This window comes from Sphaerodactylus townsendi, linkage group LG17 (genome assembly GCF_021028975.2).
Source record: "Sphaerodactylus townsendi isolate TG3544 linkage group LG17, MPM_Stown_v2.3, whole genome shotgun sequence".
Lineage (NCBI taxonomy): Eukaryota > Metazoa > Chordata > Lepidosauria > Squamata > Sphaerodactylidae > Sphaerodactylus > Sphaerodactylus townsendi.
The window spans coordinates 1,210,001-1,230,780 of NC_059441.1; the positions used below are offsets into that span (position 1 = coordinate 1,210,001).

The 20,780-nt window shown below is 67.5% G+C and overlaps 1 protein-coding gene across 1 annotated transcript in view; it reads right to left on the reverse strand.

The window, feature by feature from the left end:
* LOC125424641 (dual oxidase 2-like) overlaps positions 1-20,780 on the reverse strand; it is a 54,551-nt gene that overhangs the window by 13,533 nt on the left and 20,238 nt on the right. The window contains exons 5-10 of the mRNA XM_048482045.1: positions 11,246-11,431; positions 8,986-9,211; positions 7,489-7,582; positions 6,955-7,130; positions 3,091-3,160; positions 1,285-1,368 (exon numbers count right to left, since the gene is read on the reverse strand). Of these exons, the coding sequence (XP_048338002.1) occupies positions 1,285-1,368; positions 3,091-3,160; positions 6,955-7,130; positions 7,489-7,582; positions 8,986-9,211; positions 11,246-11,431 (836 nt within the window). The remainder of the gene's footprint in view (positions 1-1,284; positions 1,369-3,090; positions 3,161-6,954; positions 7,131-7,488; positions 7,583-8,985; positions 9,212-11,245; positions 11,432-20,780) is intronic.

Sequence of the window (20,780 nt, forward strand, 5' to 3'; positions counted from 1 at the left end):
TCCCTCCGCTAGGGTGGGTGGGCCATGTCCATATGCCAGGGCCCCTCCCCCTCCCTTGCATGCCACTCCTTACTCCCTCCCCTCCCTTACCCTTCTTTCCTTGCATGCCACCCCTCCCCCTCCCTTTGCTAGGGTGCCTTCTATCTAGCTGCTATTTTATTTGCTCTGTCTAGTTTGCTCTGTCTGTCTGCCAATTGGCCATGCTGGCAGGGGCTGATGGGAATTGTAGTTCATGAACATCTGGAGAGCTGCAAGTTGCAGACCCCTTGGCCTAGTGCAAGGAAGCCCAGGGTCTGTGCTCAGAGGCAGGCGATGGCCAACCCACCTCTGAACATCTCTGGCCTTGAAAACCCTCCAATGTTGCCGTAAGTTGACTGTGACTTGATGGCCACACCAGCAAGAGACTTGAGCTGCTGGCTAGCATCCACCTCTGAGGCCACCATACAGGACAAAGGTCCCAAAATAAGTCAATACAGTGGGAGCCTTCGAGATGCCAGTTCCTCAATCCTACTCTGGACCCGAGAATAGCTTGAAATCTGCTGCTTCCTCACCTACTGACGAGGGTCTGTGCACGGCTTCAGGTGTCACTATGTCAGAGTTTTACAGGTGCTACATCTTGCGAGCTTCCTCTGCCTGACACGCTCTATTGCCATGGAATTGTGACTTACACAGAAGTTCAGCATTGGCCTGCCCTGCTCTGCCTAAGAGACTGACCCCGAGCCTAACCTAGACAGCAGCCAACTCTCTCCGTGTTGACGCTGCGCGAGTCAAATGTTTGTATGCCATTGAGTCAGACGGAAACAGATAATAGCCCTCGGAGGAACTGATAACAGCCCTTGGAAGACGGCCAAACCAAAGGGGGTGACCCTACGTTTCGAAGGCAGTTGTGTTAACAAGGAAACGCTACAAAAAATCAATCCAAGAGTAAATCAGAAAATGCAAATCAGCCCTGGGGCGGTTTGCACGCGCGTCAGCCCCGTGGCTTGTTTCTTTCCCGAGCTGCAGCAGATGTAGCTGGCTTCAGATATCAGGCTGTGAACGTATGGTCTCTATACACAAGGGTGAAGGCCGCAGGTTTGATTCCCGGTATCTCCCATTGAAGACTCTCCCATATTGGCAAAGCCTTGGATCTGCCTGAGAGCTACCAGCCTTCAGTGAACGTGACGGGCCCAGACTCCACATACGGCAGCTCAGAACACGTTCGCTGGCCATGCTTCAGATAAATGCTAGGCTTAGCACAGACCCCGTCAAAGGAAGCTGTCAATCTCTTGAAAATATACCTACTTCTTGCCCGGCCGCTTCCGCAGTTCTGGCCCTGTGCCTTCCTCTTGACCAGGATTGAAGGAGATGTCCTTGTTTAGGAAGAGGCTGCAAAGGGAGAAGGTCATTACAATCCCAAAGGAGAAGGTCCTCTATGAACAAGAGAGACCCTCCGAGTGAGACGTGCTCCAGAAAGTGGTTTATTCTACCGCCTCAGAACAGGGTCAAGGTGTCCCTCTGCAAACAGTGTCCCCAATCCCCAGGGAAAGCCGTGTTTCACCTTATCCGTGCTCCCGCCATTTCTAGTAGAGCTCCTTTTCGCAAGAACTCTCTCCCGTGGGCTATATTTGGGAAGGCGGTGGAGAAAGCGGCTGGACGGGACTTTTTCCTCTGCCCCACAGAAGACTTGGAAACACAGGGGCACCCAAGGAGACTGGCGGATGGTTGGCTCGAGACAGAAAGAAGAGAGTCCCCTTTTCCCCACCACGCATGCTTTGCTTGTGGAACTCATGGCCAAAGGATGTAGCAACAGCTACTGGCTTGGGTAGCTTTAAAAGGGACTTGACAAATTCATAAAATCAATCTGTGCTAGCAAATGGAAGCCAAGTGGAACCTTCATACTCAGAGGCAGTGTATATCTTTAATACCGCTTGCCGGGTTGCATCAGTAGGAGGCAGTTAATTGGTATCTATGCTCTGCTTGTAGACCACTCAGAAGGCCTTGACTGAAGAGGACAGGATGTCCGGAAGTATCCCAACAGTAATGCCTGTCTACATGGTTGTAGCATCAGGGGCTTGCAGGCCTCACTGGATCTGACCCAAGGAAACAGGATGTCCGGAAGCAACCAGTGGTGGGATCCAAAAATTTTAGTAACAGGTTCCCATGGTGGTGGGATTCAAACAGTGGCGTAGCGCCAATGAGGATGGGCGGGGCACAATGGGGGCGTGGCTGGGCATTCCAGGGGCGGGGCATTAATAATTTCTCTGTTACTGTAAAAAACTCTTACTGTTAAAAAAAAGTTCCTAATTTCCAGCTGGTATCTTCCTGTCCATAATTTAAACTCATTATAGCAAGTCCTATCGTCTACTGCCAACAGAAACAACTACTTCCCCTCTAATTGACTGCCTGTCAAATACTTAATACTTTCAAATACTTAATTTTGTTTCTAGAAATCAAAAGAAGGATACTTTCCTTAAACAAGGAACTTGACCATATTTCTAAAACATGTTTTTAAAACAGCCCAACAGGGAGAATTATCCCGTTTTCTACCTTCGCTAACTAGCCACATAGGAAACAACAGGACTTTATGATTTTTGGACCTAATGGAATTTCTAACGGAAAAGCAGACCCAATTAGTAACCCCCTCTCGGCACACACAAATAATTAGTAACCCACTCTCGGGAACTGGTGAGAACCTGCTGGATCCCACCTCTGGAAGCAACCTAAGAGTATTGCCTCTCTACACTGGTAAAGCATCGGCCAAATGCCTTGGAGTTCATGGTACAATACCAAAGGGCAATAGAGAACACTGTGCAAACCTTCCATTTCAATTATCGGCTGGTGAAATGATTGTTTTATTTCATTCTGTTGCGAGGGATACACTAAGACCCCTTCCGCACATGCAGAATAACGCATTTCCAATTCACTTCCACAACTGTTTGCAAGTGGATTTTGCTATTCCGCACAGTAAAATCCAGCTGCAAAGTGCATTGAAAGTGGATTGAAAGTGTGTTATTCTGCTTGTGTGAAAGTGTCCCGAGTAACAACAACAAGATGCAAGCAGAATATTGTAGGGACACAAGCCGCTCAGTAGCTAGGCAGATAGCTTACTTGGTATCTTTGTCCTTGTGTATGAAAGAGACCCGATTGTTCATGTGCTGTCTGAATCTGTCAGGAACGCCTTTGGGAGACAGAAAAGAAGTTTGGTCCGTCATCGATAATGTCTCATGGGTTGGGAACGGAGAAGAAAAGGAACAGGTTGATTTCTTGGGCTGTTTTTTTAGAGTTTAGCCGGTACGCTGCACTGTTAAGGAGGGTTTTTGCCCTGCGGGAGTTCTGGGAGACTTTAATCAGTGTGTGTAGAGCAGGGGTCTTCAAACTAAGGCCCTCCAGATGTTCAGGAACTACAATTCCCATCAGCCCTGCTACTTGGCCATGTTGGCAGAGGCTGATGGGAATTGTAGTTCCTGAACATCTGGAGGGCCATAGTTTGAAGACCTCTGGTGTAGAGAAAGTGTCTGTATTAGCCTAACCGTGGCCATTTTGTATTTAGCCTAAGTGCAACCATTTGTTGTGAACTTTGTAACAGTTTAATATCACAGCCATAGCCCCTCTGTTGTAAGTTCCAAGAAACAGTTCTTGAAAACAATTGCCTATCTTTGGCTTCCCCACTGCTCTCCCATCCTGGTACCGAGTAGCGGTTAATTGACAGTCTTGGCCCAGATGCACAAAGTTTTGCTAACGGTTGGAACTTCAATAAACCTCCAGCCACAACACCTGATAAGAATGTAGACTCACACCAACTGCTTTAATTAATTGGCACCAATTTGTGATTGGTCCACTGGGATCACCTGACATGTAATTCCCCTCTATCTGCTTTTCAATATTGTAATAGAGGCACCCTTTTATCTTGCTTCTCCCCCCTCGTAACTGCTGATACAAAACAATGCTACCTCATGCTGGCTAGAGAAGAAGAAGAAGAGTTTGGATTTATATCCCCCCTTTCTCTCCTGCAGGAGACTCAAAGGGGCTGGCAATCTCCTTGCCCTTCCCCCCTCACAACAAACACCCTGTGAGGTGGGTGGGGCTGAGAGAGCTCCGATGAGCTGTGACTAGCCCAAGGTCACCCAACTGGCGTGTGTGGGAGTGTACAGGCTAATCTGAATTCCCCAGATAAGCCTCCACAGCTGAGGCGGCAGAGCTGGGAATCAAACCCGGTTCCTCCAGATTAGATGCACGAGCTCTTAACCTCCTACGCCACTGCTGCTCTGCTGAAAGAGGCTGTCTTTTGAATTATGAGATCTGCTTGATTTCTCTTTGGCCTGCTAAGCAATCATGGATAAGTTTTATATTTTGATTTTAGTAGGTTCAGTGATCTTTGTCTCTGTTTGCTCTTGTTCAACTGATTGTATGCATAGCATGCCGACGGACTATAGTTTGTTGAATGATGCGGAGTTCAATAAACTTTAAGAATCTGTTTTAAAGAAGTAGTCTTTTTTTATCTGAGTCGTGTGTGCGTTCAAAATCCTGACCCACGTTTAAGGAGAGTAGGTAACTCTTCCTTCACAGTGTGCCCGAAAGGAATCGTTGTTATTTGTTCCGTTTCTTGCTATCTTGGAGTATTGTAAAATAAATGATGGACTCTGGCTCGAGTAAGCTTTTTCCCCTGGGAAGTGGCTGTAAAGAAAGAAAAAGTTGCACCGACTGGCGCGTTCTTATTGGTCTCCTCGGAAACAAGAGGCCTGGGCGAGGGGGCCAGAGGTGTTGGACGTTTCCAGCTAGTGCAGGGGTAGGGAACCTTTAACACTCAAAGAGCCATTTGGACCCGTTTTCCACGGGAAAAGAAAACACTTGGAGCCGCAAATAATTTTTGACATTTAAAATAAAGATAACACTGTATATATTGGGGTTTTTTTTTAACCTTTTACTCCACTCATTCTGAGAGGCTTACATGGATGTGCCTGCCCTGCTGCCTGCAGGGCAGGCAAGGATGGGGCCAGCGGCTTGGCCTTGCCAGCTGCCGGGAAAGCGCCTGCCCCGCCCAATGGGGCGGGCGCAGAGGGGAAGAAGGCGCCATTTGCCCAGACAGTTGAACCGCGGGCAATTGGTGCACTTCGCCTACTAAGCCTGCACTGCAGGGCGGCAAGGACTCGAAGCCCGGCTCGGCCTCGCCGTCCCGCCGGGAAAGCGCCCACCCCACTCCAACGGGGCGGGCGAGAGGAGAAGCCTGCGGTGCGGCCCAGCCATCCGCGGGCAGTTGGTGCGCCTGCCCTGCTGCCTGCAGAGCAGGCAAGGATGAAGCCGGCAGCTCGGCTCGTGGAGCCGCAGTGCAAGGGCAGAAGAGCCGCAGGTTCCCTACCCCTGAGCTAGTGTGAACTTCCATGCACAGAGCATGGATATATGTAAACACCGTTCTCTGCGTGGGGACGTGGGGTTGTGGACAAGCCACTGTTAATATGTTGAAAACTTCACCAGTTGAAGTTACGCCTGTACGTTTAGGCGCCTCCACCCAGCTAGCAGCACCTGCAGCAGTTAATGGGCATGGCAGCTGCTACTAATGTTTAGTAATCAAAGAAAGTATATGGGAGGAGGGGAGGAGGAGAAAGTTAAGTTAAGCTGGTATGCTTCACTGGTAAGGAGGGCGTTTGCCCCGCAGGAGACTTTAATTGGTATGCCGAAAAGGATTGTTTTTATTTGTTTTGTTTCTTGTGATCTTGGACGATTGTAACATAAATGATGTGATTTGTTTATGGACCCTGGCTCGAGTAAGCCTTTCTTCTGGGAAGCGGCTGGAACGAAAGAAAAGGGTACACCGACTGGCGAGCTCTTAGCCGTCTCCTCGGAGACAAGAAGCGTCAGCGAGGGGGCCAGAGGTGTTGGACGTTTCCAGCTAGTGTGAACTTCCATGCATGGAGTAGTAGTAGTATATCTTGCTCGACCCTAAGTCTAGGTGCAAGAACCAGAGCAAGAACAAACACATTCCCTCTCACCTTCTCCCCGGAGAGATTCATGGCACACTCACAGAAAAAGCGTACATGTCCATATTGCTCAACCTCTGAGGAATCTTTGGAGCATGTTCTATTAGTCTGCCCGAAATTCATAGATCTCAGACCTAGCTTGTTCTTTTCAAGACCGACTTACTTGTGCCCTCCATATTCCAAATTGAACCGCCTCTTGAACACTGAGGATCCCAGGCAGTTGAAAACGGTGGCCAAGTTCCTGCTCGATATTGTAAAATAAGTTTCTGGCTCTCTTTTTATTTACTTATTTTCTTGAAGTTTGTACTGTATGAACTATGAGCAGTTGTTTTACCCTGTCAAACTCAGGATCATATTACTGCACAGTTTTATCTGTATTTTCTCTTGATGCCTAATAAAGGTCTTTGAATTTGAATTTGAGTAGTAGTAGTATAGATTTATACTCCACCTTTCTCTCCTGTAAGGAGACTCATGAAATCTGCTGTGATAATAAGTAAAAAAAGTCGTGTCTGACCCTTGGGGTACCACTGCGAGCAGTGATTTTATAGGCAAGCTGTTTTTATGGGGTAGTTTGCCATTGCTTTCCCCGACTATTCTTTACCCCCTAGCTATCAGCTAGGTACTCATTTACGGATCAAGAAATGGATGGATGGCTGAGTTGACCATGAGCCAGCTGCCAGGATAACTGTCCCACAGGGGGCTTGAACTCCTGACCGTGTTCTTCCCACAGCTAGTTTTAACTTATGTGGCTGATCTGTTCAGCTACACTGGGATGTGACGCAGCCTGACATCAATTGGCTTAGATGCCGTGATGTCAGAGCAGCTTGGGCTATGCTCAGGGGGTGGATAACTTCCCACTGGAATTCCAAGATCCTGTTCCTCAGCAAACAAGTGCTTTCCCAAAACAAAGAGACCCGTCTAACACCGACTGCTGCAGCACAGCATTTCTAAGCACGGACCTTCCCCGGCGCCCACACAAGTCCCCCACTTTGCTGACCTTTAACACAGAGCTGGGTGAAGCGGAGCTCATTGTCGTGGTCCCGCAACATGTAGTGAAAATCCTCGCACGTCAGCTCCTCCTTGTCGTGGAATCCCGCCTCCCGGAACATGGACTCGATCACCTGCTCCGTCTGGTCTCGCGTGAGACAGTTGTTAGAGATCTCGATGAAGGACCTAGAGCAGAAGGAGGCGGCATGCTCTCATCCCAGGACAGGTTCAGAGGAGCATCAAGAACCAGAGCGGTGTGATGTCCAGCAAGAGCAGCTTATGAGGTCAGGCCCTAATTGCAGTTGAAGAGGGAGGGGCAGTGGCTTAGTGGTAGAGTGCCTGCGTGGCATGCAGAAAGCCCCAGGTTCCGTCCCCACCATCTCCAGTTAAAAGGAGCAGGTAGTTGGTGATGGCAAAGACCTTGATCTGAGGCCCTAGCTCAGTGGTAGAACATTCACCTGGCACACAAAAGGTCCCAGGTTCAATCCTCAGGAGGACCAGGCAGCAGGAGATGTGAAAGACCTCTGTCTAGCAGCATCCATACCTCAGCATCCGAAAGAACTCTTCTTTGGAAAGGAACCCATTTCCATCAATGTCATACATGGTGAACATCTGTTTGGACTTCTCTTGGGGAGATCCTGGGAGAGATGAAGGCAGAAGACACCCCCATCAGAATCACCACAGCCCTACACAGGACACCAGTTATGTAGAGTACAGGTTTCAAACTCGCAGCCCTCCAGATGTTATGGACTACAGTTCCCATCATCCCCTGCCAGCATGATGGGAACTGTAGTCCATAACATCTGGAGGGCCATGAGTTTGACACCTATGATGTAGAGGATTCCTCCGAACCCAGTTCTCTTCTCTGAGTGACCGTTTTAGAGGGGAAGAGAAAGCTCAGCTTTTCCCTTGATCTGCAGGGGATTATTCTAAGAGGGAAACTGGGCTCCATTTCCTCTTGCTTGGTCTAAACCACCTCCCAAGATTATTGCAGGGATAAAATGGAGGCAAGGACAGCCCATATTTTTCCCCAAGCTCCTTCGTTTGAATAAAACATGATGGAGAGGCTTCAGAGAAGACTCATGTAGAGCTTTGCTCTGCAAAACAAGGCAAGGATCTTTGAAGAGAACAACCTCTATGTTAGAGCCCAAAAGCGTTGGATGGAGATTTGGGAAGGCGGTTTCAAATCCCCACTTGCAATGTGACCTTGGGTGGATTGCTCCAGTGGTGGGATTCAAACAATTTAACAACCGGTTCCGGTGGTGGGATTCAAATAATTTAACAACTGGTTGTTTACAAGAACCATTTTGACGACCGGTTCTGCCGAAGCGGTGCGAACCGGCTGAATCCCACCACTGGATTGCTCTCTCAGCTTAACCCTCTTCAGAGAGTTGCTGAGAGGATAAAATGGAGAAGAGAAGAGATCCACGTACACGGCCCTGGGCTCAGTGGAGGAATGTCAGGCTAAAAATGCACTTATATTTATAAAAATTCACTAATATAGACTCTCTTGTCTTGAGAGCCCTTTGCTGGGATCACCGTAAGTCAGTTGTGAAGAGAAGTTTGGATTTATAACCCCCCCCCCACCGCCTTTCTCTTCTATAACGAGTCTCCAAGTGCCTTACGAACTCCTTCCCTTCCTCTCCCTACAACAGACACCTTGTGAGGTAGGTGGGGCTGACAGACTTCTGAGAAAACTGACTAGCCCAAGGTCACCCAGCAGGAATGTAGAAGCAGAGAAACAAATCCGGGTCACTAGATAAGAGTTTGGTGCTCATGTGGAGGAGTGGGGAATCAAACCCGGTTCTCCAGATTAGAGTCCACCTGCTCTTAACCACTACACCATGCTAGTGGCATTTATGCATATATGTAGGGGTTTTCTACTATTGTTTACTTGGCAGGTAGATAGGAAGTCACATAGGAATGTACATGTTTGGTTCTAGTAACAAACTTTTTGAATGGTTTTCTAGCAAGGGGTTCCAGATGTCCCGACCATGGGCCACTCCCACCCTCCCTTCCGGCTGTCACCACAAAACGTCACCTTTCATGAAGACCACAAGGATGTCTAGGAACTCCCTGAAAGAGATGTAGCCATTGCCGTCTTTGTCCGCCAAGGAGAACATGGAGTCCACGAACACGGATTGGGGCTTCAGCCCCAAAGCATCCGCAAACTCAACCCGGCTCAGCTCACACTTCAAGGCTTCCTTGACTTTCTGTGACGTTTCCAAGCTGAGTTCCCCAGCATCCATGCGATCGATGTCTAAGACCTAACAGAGCAAACAGAAAGATTAAGTTCTGGGAACCGTTCCACGCTCCGACAATAAAGATAAAGAAATCTACACAAAGCTCTTCATTCCTCTTGGTACTTCACCCTCCCTGCAAATATTGATTGGAAAATCACTGATTCATCAAGGGCTCCATTTATTTCACAGTAGCGTAGAACGTTGACGAGATTATTCACATAGATACAGTATTGCAGCCTCTGTTTGATATTTCAGAACATGCATACTTCCTTAGTCTTCAACAAACAACTGTGGTAATATTGATTCCCCACAATGGGAGGCAGAAGGAATTCCGTGTTGAAGATTGAGTTCTTTTCACGCTATGTGTGGGTAACATCCAAAACCCATCTCGGTTTTGGAACCTGTACGCTTGTGGTACATTTATATGGTCCTTTTCCAATAGCTGCAAGCCAGAACCCGGTATTTGGAAGACAGGCTATTTTTTTAAAAAAAGAAACAGCTCCAAATTTGCACACAGCTTGTTCGTGCAATTCCACACAAAAATAAATAACATTAAAGACTAGGACTGAAACATGAAAAAATACACCTCCATGGAATGGAGTATTTGGTGTTTAGCAGAAAAGAAAATCTAGAGATTATTGGTGAACAGGGAATATAGAGAGAGATTAAAAAACAAACGGAAGTCTTTATGTTAATGGAGAACATTGCCTTGGGAAGGAGTTGTAAACATTTGCCTAGGTAACAATGCCTTTTTTTTTGGGTATATGTATGGAAAATCTCCTTGCTAAATAACGTGTATGGACCTGTTTTGTTTTGCCAAAGATCTTACAAATGTACTTAGGCTGCTGAATTGATATTTATTTATTTATTTATAATTGATTTTGTATACCGCCCCTCCCCCAAAGGGCTCTGGGCGGTGAACAACACAATAAAACAAACAATTACATTAAAACCCCATTAAAACAGCAGACAGATGCTGGCAGACAGATCTTTTGACAGAGGGAGATGTCTTGTTTTTATATGGAGAAGAGAACTTTATTTTAATTTCAGCCAGACTCCGATGAGGCAGCATAGAAATGTCTTTAACAACAATGGCTTTTGATGTAGAACTTTTACTTAATTCAACAGTGTCTATTCCAAAACAATAACAGACTGTAGATTTACATCTACGGACGGCTGCCAGCTTAGTGCTTCCAAGAGTCTGAAAAATCAAAGTTAAGACTAAAAAAAAAGAAGAAGAAAAAGGGATTGGTTAAATAAAGCCAAAGAAAACTATATGCTATTAAAATAAACTTTGTCACAGAAATCCCAAGATATCAGGGGTTACAAGAATGTGGAATTATGTTAACTGAAATAGTTTCTTAAATTGTTTATTATATTTAAATGTATAAGTAGTTAATACCGTATATACTCGTGTATAAGTCGACCCGAATACAAGTCGAGGCACCTAATTTTACCACCAAAAACTGGGAAAACTTATTGACTCAAGTATAAGTCTAGGGTGGGAAACGTAGCAGCTACTGGTACATTTCAAAAATAAAGATAGATGCGGCCGGGCGGTAATTTGGGGAACTCTGCCACCGACCTCTCCATCCCGCAGCTTGTCCAGCTCTACTTTACTTCTTTGCACGAAAATCAGTGGGGTTTAACAGCGCTTAACAGGGTTACCTGCACCGCTTCCCCCAAACTTGGTCTTAGGTTTAATGCTGATATTTGAGCCCAGCAACTCAGGCCAGCCTAGATGTGTATGTGGGGATACTCTGTTTGCACGTGCCCACAGAGAGGGCTCTGAGTTCCACCTCTGGCACCCGTGCCATAGGTTCGCCACCACTGACCTAGCACATAGCTAGGGGTAAAGAATAGCCGGGGAAAGCAATGGCAAACTACCCCACAAAAACGGCTTGCCTATGAAATCACTGCTTGCAGTGGTACCCTAGGGTTGGACACGACTGAAGGGGAAACTTTACTTTTTTATATAGCTGGTTTGCAGCGCTAAGTGCCCTTATTGTTCTCGCGTTGTTGTTTTAAAGGAGGAAAACGTCTCGCTTCTGTGCATACCTGGGCGAATAAATGCCGGAAAAAAATCTCCAAGATGTTCTTCCGTTGCTCCTTGGTTACCGCCTTCTTCAGCAACTTACGCTCCTTCATCTCGGAGGTGTGCATAATCAGCCGGCTTTTCTCCAGGTAGACTTTGAGCTGCACGAGGAACTCTCTGCGCTCCACCTCGCTGCCGAACTGCAGCACCTACAGAGACAAAGTGATGGAGCTGTTCTCAGCTCAGGTGGGGGGCTGTGGCAAGCTGTAAACCCACAGGTAGGCCTTTCAGGCGGTTCATAAATGTTACCTCCACTTCATTTTGCCGATTAAAACTAGGCTTCCTGCTTTGTTGTTTAGATTTTGAAAGGGGAAAGAGAACACACGTTTAAAAGGTACATATCCCCCCATTCAGTAGGGTAGCTAGGGAAAATGGAAGCCAGGACAGTCTCCAAGTTTTCCACCCCCTCCATGGGCCCCTGTGCCCCCCTCACGCCCCCCCCCCCCCCCCCCCCCCCCCCCCCCCCCCCCCCCCCCCCCCACCCCCCCCCCCCCCCACCCCCCCCCCCCCCCCCCCCCCCCCCCCCCCCCCCCCCCCCCCCCCCACCCCCCCCCCCCCCAACCCCCCCCCCCCCCCATCCCCCCCCCCCCCCACCCCCCCGCCCCCCCACCCCCCCCCCCCCCCACCCCCCCCCCACCCCCACCCCCCCCCCCCCCCACCCCCCCCCCCCCCCCCCCCCCCCCCCCCCCACCCCCCCCCCCCCCCACCCCCCCCCCCCCCCACCCCCCCCCCCCCCCACCCCCCCCCCCCCCCACCCCCCCCCCCCCCCACCCCCCCCCCCCCCCACCCCCCCCCCCCCCCACCCCCCCCCCCCCCCACCCCCCCCCCCCCCCACCCCCCCCCCCCCCCACCCCCCCCCCCCCCCACCCCCCCCCCCCCCCACCCCCCCCCCCCCCCACCCCCCCCCCCCCCCACCCCCCCCCCCCCCCACCCCCCCCCCCCCCCACCCCCCCCCCCCCCCACCCCCCCCCCCCCCCACCCCCCCCCCCCCCCACCCCCCCCCCCCCCCACCCCCCCCCCCCCCCACCCCCCCCCCCCCCCACCCCCCCCCCCCCCCACCCCCCCCCCCCCCCACCCCCCCCCCCCCCCACCCCCCCCCCCCCCCACCCCCCCCCCCCCCCACCCCCCCCCCCCCCCACCCCCCCCCCCCCCCACCCCCCCCCCCCCCCACCCCCCCCCCCCCCCACCCCCCCCCCCCCCCACCCCCCCCCCCCCCCACCCCCCCCCCCCCCCACCCCCCCCCCCCCCCACCCCCCCCCCCCCCCACCCCCCCCCCCCCCCACCCCCCCCCCCCCCCACCCCCCCCCCCCCCCACCCCCCCCCCCCCCCACCCCCCCCCCCCCCCACCCCCCCCCCCCCCCACCCCCCCCCCCCCCCACCCCCCCCCCCCCCCACCCCCCCCCCCCCCCACCCCCCCCCCCCCCCACCCCCCCCCCCCCCCACCCCCCCCCCCCCCCACCCCCCCCCCCCCCCACCCCCCCCCCCCCCCACCCCCCCCCCCCCCCACCCCCCCCCCCCCCCACCCCCCCCCCCCCCCACCCCCCCCCCCCCCCACCCCCCCCCCCCCCCACCCCCCCCCCCCCCCACCCCCCCCCCCCCCCACCCCCCCCCCCCCCCACCCCCCCCCCCCCCCACCCCCCCCCCCCCCCACCCCCCCCCCCCCCCACCCCCCCCCCCCCCCACCCCCCCCCCCCCCCACCCCCCCCCCCCCCCACCCCCCCCCCCCCCCACCCCCCCCCCCCCCCACCCCCCCCCCCCCCCACCCCCCCCCCCCCCCACCCCCCCCCCCCCCCACCCCCCCCCCCCCCCACCCCCCCCCCCCCCCACCCCCCCCCCCCCCCACCCCCCCCCCCCCCCACCCCCCCCCCCCCCCACCCCCCCCCCCCCCCACCCCCCCCCCCCCCCACCCCCCCCCCCCCCCACCCCCCCCCCCCCCCACCCCCCCCCCCCCCCACCCCCCCCCCCCCCCACCCCCCCCCCCCCCCACCCCCCCCCCCCCCCACCCCCCCCCCCCCCCACCCCCCCCCCCCCCCACCCCCCCCCCCCCCCACCCCCCCCCCCCCCCACCCCCCCCCCCCCCCACCCCCCCCCCCCCCCACCCCCCCCCCCCCCCACCCCCCCCCCCCCCCACCCCCCCCCCCCCCCACCCCCCCCCCCCCCCACCCCCCCCCCCCCCCACCCCCCCCCCCCCCCACCCCCCCCCCCCCCCACCCCCCCCCCCCCCCACCCCCCCCCCCCCCCACCCCCCCCCCCCCCCACCCCCCCCCCCCCCCACCCCCCCCCCCCCCCACCCCCCCCCCCCCCCACCCCCCCCCCCCCCCACCCCCCCCCCCCCCCACCCCCCCCCCCCCCCACCCCCCCCCCCCCCCACCCCCCCCCCCCCCCACCCCCCCCCCCCCCCACCCCCCCCCCCCCCCACCCCCCCCCCCCCCCACCCCCCCCCCCCCCCACCCCCCCCCCCCCCCACCCCCCCCCCCCCCCACCCCCCCCCCCCCCCACCCCCCCCCCCCCCCACCCCCCCCCCCCCCCACCCCCCCCCCCCCCCACCCCCCCCCCCCCCCACCCCCCCCCCCCCCCACCCCCCCCCCCCCCCACCCCCCCCCCCCCCCACCCCCCCCCCCCCCCACCCCCCCCCCCCCCCACCCCCCCCCCCCCCCACCCCCCCCCCCCCCCACCCCCCCCCCCCCCCACCCCCCCCCCCCCCCACCCCCCCCCCCCCCCACCCCCCCCCCCCCCCACCCCCCCCCCCCCCCACCCCCCCCCCCCCCCACCCCCCCCCCCCCCCACCCCCCCCCCCCCCCACCCCCCCCCCCCCCCACCCCCCCCCCCCCCCACCCCCCCCCCCCCCCACCCCCCCCCCCCCCCACCCCCCCCCCCCCCCACCCCCCCCCCCCCCCACCCCCCCCCCCCCCCACCCCCCCCCCCCCCCACCCCCCCCCCCCCCCACCCCCCCCCCCCCCCACCCCCCCCCCCCCCCACCCCCCCCCCCCCCCACCCCCCCCCCCCCCCACCCCCCCCCCCCCCCACCCCCCCCCCCCCCCACCCCCCCCCCCCCCCACCCCCCCCCCCCCCCACCCCCCCCCCCCCCCACCCCCCCCCCCCCCCACCCCCCCCCCCCCCCACCCCCCCCCCCCCCCACCCCCCCCCCCCCCCACCCCCCCCCCCCCCCACCCCCCCCCCCCCCCACCCCCCCCCCCCCCCACCCCCCCCCCCCCCCACCCCCCCCCCCCCCCACCCCCCCCCCCCCCCACCCCCCCCCCCCCCCACCCCCCCCCCCCCCCACCCCCCCCCCCCCCCACCCCCCCCCCCCCCCACCCCCCCCCCCCCCCACCCCCCCCCCCCCCCACCCCCCCCCCCCCCCACCCCCCCCCCCCCCCACCCCCCCCCCCCCCCACCCCCCCCCCCCCCCACCCCCCCCCCCCCCCACCCCCCCCCCCCCCCACCCCCCCCCCCCCCCACCCCCCCCCCCCCCCACCCCCCCCCCCCCCCACCCCCCCCCCCCCCCACCCCCCCCCCCCCCCACCCCCCCCCCCCCCCACCCCCCCCCCCCCCCACCCCCCCCCCCCCCCACCCCCCCCCCCCCCCACCCCCCCCCCCCCCCACCCCCCCCCCCCCCCACCCCCCCCCCCCCCCACCCCCCCCCCCCCCCACCCCCCCCCCCCCCCACCCCCCCCCCCCCCCACCCCCCCCCCCCCCCACCCCCCCCCCCCCCCACCCCCCCCCCCCCCCACCCCCCCCCCCCCCCACCCCCCCCCCCCCCCACCCCCCCCCCCCCCCACCCCCCCCCCCCCCCACCCCCCCCCCCCCCCACCCCCCCCCCCCCCCACCCCCCCCCCCCCCCACCCCCCCCCCCCCCCACCCCCCCCCCCCCCCACCCCCCCCCCCCCCCACCCCCCCCCCCCCCCACCCCCCCCCCCCCCCACCCCCCCCCCCCCCCACCCCCCCCCCCCCCCACCCCCCCCCCCCCCCACCCCCCCCCCCCCCCACCCCCCCCCCCCCCCACCCCCCCCCCCCCCCACCCCCCCCCCCCCCCACCCCCCCCCCCCCCCACCCCCCCCCCCCCCCACCCCCCCCCCCCCCCACCCCCCCCCCCCCCCACCCCCCCCCCCCCCCACCCCCCCCCCCCCCCACCCCCCCCCCCCCCCACCCCCCCCCCCCCCCACCCCCCCCCCCCCCCACCCCCCCCCCCCCCCACCCCCCCCCCCCCCCACCCCCCCCCCCCCCCACCCCCCCCCCCCCCCACCCCCCCCCCCCCCCACCCCCCCCCCCCCCCACCCCCCCCCCCCCCCACCCCCCCCCCCCCCCACCCCCCCCCCCCCCCACCCCCCCCCCCCCCCACCCCCCCCCCCCCCCACCCCCCCCCCCCCCCACCCCCCCCCCCCCCCACCCCCCCCCCCCCCCACCCCCCCCCCCCCCCACCCCCCCCCCCCCCCACCCCCCCCCCCCCCCACCCCCCCCCCCCCCCACCCCCCCCCCCCCCCACCCCCCCCCCCCCCCACCCCCCCCCCCCCCCACCCCCCCCCCCCCCCACCCCCCCCCCCCCCCACCCCCCCCCCCCCCCACCCCCCCCCCCCCCCACCCCCCCCCCCCCCCACCCCCCCCCCCCCCCACCCCCCCCCCCCCCCACCCCCCCCCCCCCCCACCCCCCCCCCCCCCCACCCCCCCCCCCCCCCACCCCCCCCCCCCCCCACCCCCCCCCCCCCCCACCCCCCCCCCCCCCCACCCCCCCCCCCCCCCACCCCCCCCCCCCCCCACCCCCCCCCCCCCCCACCCCCCCCCCCCCCCACCCCCCCCCCCCCCCACCCCCCCCCCCCCCCACCCCCCCCCCCCCCCACCCCCCCCCCCCCCCACCCCCCCCCCCCCCCACCCCCCCCCCCCCCCACCCCCCCCCCCCCCCACCCCCCCCCCCCCCCACCCCCCCCCCCCCCCACCCCCCCCCCCCCCCACCCCCCCCCCCCCCCACCCCCCCCCCCCCCCACCCCCCCCCCCCCCCACCCCCCCCCCCCCCCACCCCCCCCCCCCCCCACCCCCCCCCCCCCCCACCCCCCCCCCCCCCCACCCCCCCCCCCCCCCACCCCCCCCCCCCCCCACCCCCCCCCCCCCCCACCCCCCCCCCCCCCCACCCCCCCCCCCCCCCACCCCCCCCCCCCCCCACCCCCCCCCCCCCCCACCCCCCCCCCCCCCCACCCCCCCCCCCCCCCACCCCCCCCCCCCCCCACCCCCCCCCCCCCCCACCCCCCCCCCCCCCCACCCCCCCCCCCCCCCACCCCCCCCCCCCCCCACCCCCCCCCCCCCCCACCCCCCCCCCCCCCCACCCCCCCCCCCCCCCACCCCCCCCCCCCCCCACCCCCCCCCCCCCCCACCCCCCCCCCCCCCCACCCCCCCCCCCCCCCACCCCCCCCCCCCCCCACCCCCCCCCCCCCCCACCCCCCCCCCCCCCCACCCCCCCCCCCCCCCACCCCCCCCCCCCCCCACCCCCCCCCCCCCCCACCCCCCCCCCCCCCCACCCCCCCCCCCCCCCACCCCCCCCCCCCCCCACCCCCCCCCCCCCCCACCCCCCCCCCCCCCCACCCCCCCCCCCCCCCACCCCCCCCCCCCCCCACCCCCCCCCCCCCCCACCCCCCCCCCCCCCCACCCCCCCCCCCCCCCACCCCCCCCCCCCCCCACCCCCCCCCCCCCCCACCCCCCCCCCCCCCCACCCCCCCCCCCCCCCACCCCCCCCCCCCCCCACCCCCCCCCCCCCCCACCCCCCCCCCCCCCCACCCCCCCCCCCCCCCACCCCCCCCCCCCCCCACCCCCCCCCCCCCCCACCCCCCCCCCCCCCCACCCCCCCCCCCCCCCACCCCCCCCCCCCCCCACCCCCCCCCCCCCCCACCCCCCCCCCCCCCCACCCCCCCCCCCCCCCACCCCCCCCCCCCCCCACCCCCCCCCCCCCCCACCCCCCCCCCCCCCCACCCCCCCCCCCCCCCACCCCCCCCCCCCCCCACCCCCCCCCCCCCCCACCCCCCCCCCCCCCCACCCCCCCCCCCCCCCACCCCCCCCCCCCCCCACCCCCCCCCCCCCCCACCCCCCCCCCCCCCCACCCCCCCCCCCCCCCACCCCCCCCCCCCCCCACCCCCCCCCCCCCCCACCCCCCCCCCCCCCCACCCCCCCCCCCCCCCACCCCCCCCCCCCCCCACCCCCCCCCCCCCCCACCCCCCCCCCCCCCCACCCCCCCCCCCCCCCACCCCCCCCCCCCCCCACCCCCCCCCCCCCCCACCCCCCCCCCCCCCCACCCCCCCCCCCCCCCACCCCCCCCCCCCCCCACCCCCCCCCCCCCCCACCCCCCCCCCCCCCCACCCCCCCCCCCCCCCACCCCCCCCCCCCCCCACCCCCCCCCCCCCCCACCCCCCCCCCCCCCCACCCCCCCCCCCCCCCACCCCCCCCCCCCCCCACCCCCCCCCCCCCCCACCCCCCCCCCCCCCCACCCCCCCCCCCCCCCACCCCCCCCCCCCCCCACCCCCCCCCCCCCCCACCCCCCCCCCCCCCCACCCCCCCCCCCCCCCACCCCCCCCCCCCCCCACCCCCCCCCCCCCCCACCCCCCCCCCCCCCCACCCCCCCCCCCCCCCACCCCCCCCCCCCCCCACCCCCCCCCCCCCCCACCCCCCCCCCCCCCCACCCCCCCCCCCCCCCACCCCCCCCCCCCCCCACCCCCCCCCCCCCCCACCCCCCCCCCCCCCCACCCCCCCCCCCCCCCACCCCCCCCCCCCCCCACCCCCCCCCCCCCCCACCCCCCCCCCCCCCCACCCCCCCCCCCCCCCACCCCCCCCCCCCCCCACCCCCCCCCCCCCCCACCCCCCCCCCCCCCCACCCCCCCCCCCCCCCACCCCCCCCCCCCCCCACCCCCCCCCCCCCCCACCCCCCCCCCCCCCCACCCCCCCCCCCCCCCACCCCCCCCCCCCCCCACCCCCCCCCCCCCCCACCCCCCCCCCCCCCCACCCCCCCCCCCCCCCACCCCCCCCCCCCCCCACCCCCCCCCCCCCCCACCCCCCCCCCCCCCCACCCCCCCCCCCCCCCACCCCCCCCCCCCCCCACCCCCCCCCCCCCCCACCCCCCCCCCCCCCCACCCCCCCCCCCCCCCACCCCCCCCCCCCCCCACCCCCCCCCCCCCCCACCCCCCCCCCCCCCCACCCCCCCCCCCCCCCACCCCCCCCCCCCCCCACCCCCCCCCCCCCCCACCCCCCCCCCCCCCCACCCCCCCCCCCCCCCACCCCCCCCCCCCCCCACCCCCCCCCCCCCCCACCCCCCCCCCCCCCCACCCCCCCCCCCCCCCACCCCCCCCCCCCCCCACCCCCCCCCCCCCCCACCCCCCCCCCCCCCCACCCCCCCCCCCCCCCACCCCCCCCCCCCCCCACCCCCCCCCCCCCCCACCCCCCCCCCCCCCCACCCCCCCCCCCCCCCACCCCCCCCCCCCCCCACCCCCCCCCCCCCCCACCCCCCCCCCCCCCCACCCCCCCCCCCCCCCACCCCCCCCCCCCCCCACCCCCCCCCCCCCCCACCCCCCCCCCCCCCCACCCCCCCCCCCCCCCACCCCCCCCCCCCCCCACCCCCCCCCCCCCCCACCCCCCCCCCCCCCCACCCCCCCCCCCCCCCACCCCCCCCCCCCCCCACCCCCCCCCCCCCCCACCCCCCCCCCCCCCCACCCCCCCCCCCCCCCACCCCCCCCCCCCCCCACCCCCCCCCCCCCCCACCCCCCCCCCCCCCCACCCCCCCCCCCCCCCACCCCCCCCCCCCCCCACCCCCCCCCCCCCCCACCCCCCCCCCCCCCCACCCCCCCCCCCCCCCACCCCCCCCCCCCCCCACCCCCCCCCCCCCCCACCCCCCCCCCCCCCCACCCCCCCCCCCCCCCACCCCCCCCCCCCCCCACCCCCCCCCCCCCCCACCCCCCCCCCCCCCCACCCCCCCCCCCCCCCACCCCCCCCCCCCCCCACCCCCCCCCCCCCCCACCCCCCCCCCCCCCCACCCCCCCCCCCCCCCACCCCCCCCCCCCCCCACCCCCCCCCCCCCCCACCCCCCCCCCCCCCCACCCCCCCCCCCCCCCACCCCCCCCCCCCCCCACCCCCCCCCCCCCCCACCCCCCCCCCCCCCCACCCCCCCCCCCCCCCACCCCCCCCCCCCCCCACCCCCCCCCCCCCCCACCCCCCCCCCCCCCCACCCCCCCCCCCCCCCACCCCCCCCCCCCCCCACCCCCCCCCCCCCCCACCCCCCCCCCCCCCCACCCCCCCCCCCCCCCACCCCCCCCCCCCCCCACCCCCCCCCCCCCCCACCCCCCCCCCCCCCCACCCCCCCCCCCCCCCACCCCCCCCCCCCCCCACCCCCCCCCCCCCCCACCCCCCCCCCCCCCCACCCCCCCCCCCCCCCACCCCCCCCCCCCCCCACCCCCCCCCCCCCCCACCCCCCCCCCCCCCCACCCCCCCCCCCCCCCACCCCCCCCCCCCCCCACCCCCCCCCCCCCCCACCCCCCCCCCCCCCCACCCCCCCCCCCCCCCACCCCCCCCCCCCCCCACCCCCCCCCCCCCCCACCCCCCCCCCCCCCCACCCCCCCCCCCCCCCACCCCCCCCCCCCCCCACCCCCCCCCCCCCCCACCCCCCCCCCCCCCCACCCCCCCCCCCCCCCACCCCCCCCCCCCCCCACCCCCCCCCCCCCCCACCCCCCCCCCCCCCCACCCCCCCCCCCCCCCACCCCCCCCCCCCCCCACCCCCCCCCCCCCCCACCCCCCCCCCCCCCCACCCCCCCCCCCCCCCACCCCCCCCCCCCCCCACCCCCCCCCCCCCCCACCCCCCCCCCCCCCCACCCCCCCCCCCCCCCACCCCCCCCCCCCCCCACCCCCCCCCCCCCCCACCCCCCCCCCCCCCCACCCCCCCCCCCCCCCACCCCCCCCCCCCCCCACCCCCCCCCCCCCCCACCCCCCCCCCCCCCCACCCCCCCCCCCCCCCACCCCCCCCCCCCCCCACCCCCCCCCCCCCCCACCCCCCCCCCCCCCCACCCCCCCCCCCCCCCACCCCCCCCCCCCCCCACCCCCCCCCCCCCCCACCCCCCCCCCCCCCCACCCCCCCCCCCCCCCACCCCCCCCCCCCCCCACCCCCCCCCCCCCCCACCCCCCCCCCCCCCCACCCCCCCCCCCCCCCACCCCCCCCCCCCCCCACCCCCCCCCCCCCCCACCCCCCCCCCCCCCCACCCCCCCCCCCCCCCACCCCCCCCCCCCCCCACCCCCCCCCCCCCCCACCCCCCCCCCCCCCCACCCCCCCCCCCCCCCACCCCCCCCCCCCCCCACCCCCCCCCCCCCCCACCCCCCCCCCCCCCCACCCCCCCCCCCCCCCACCCCCCCCCCCCCCCACCCCCCCCCCCCCCCACCCCCCCCCCCCCCCACCCCCCCCCCCCCCCACCCCCCCCCCCCCCCACCCCCCCCCCCCCCCACCCCCCCCCCCCCCCACCCCCCCCCCCCCCCACCCCCCCC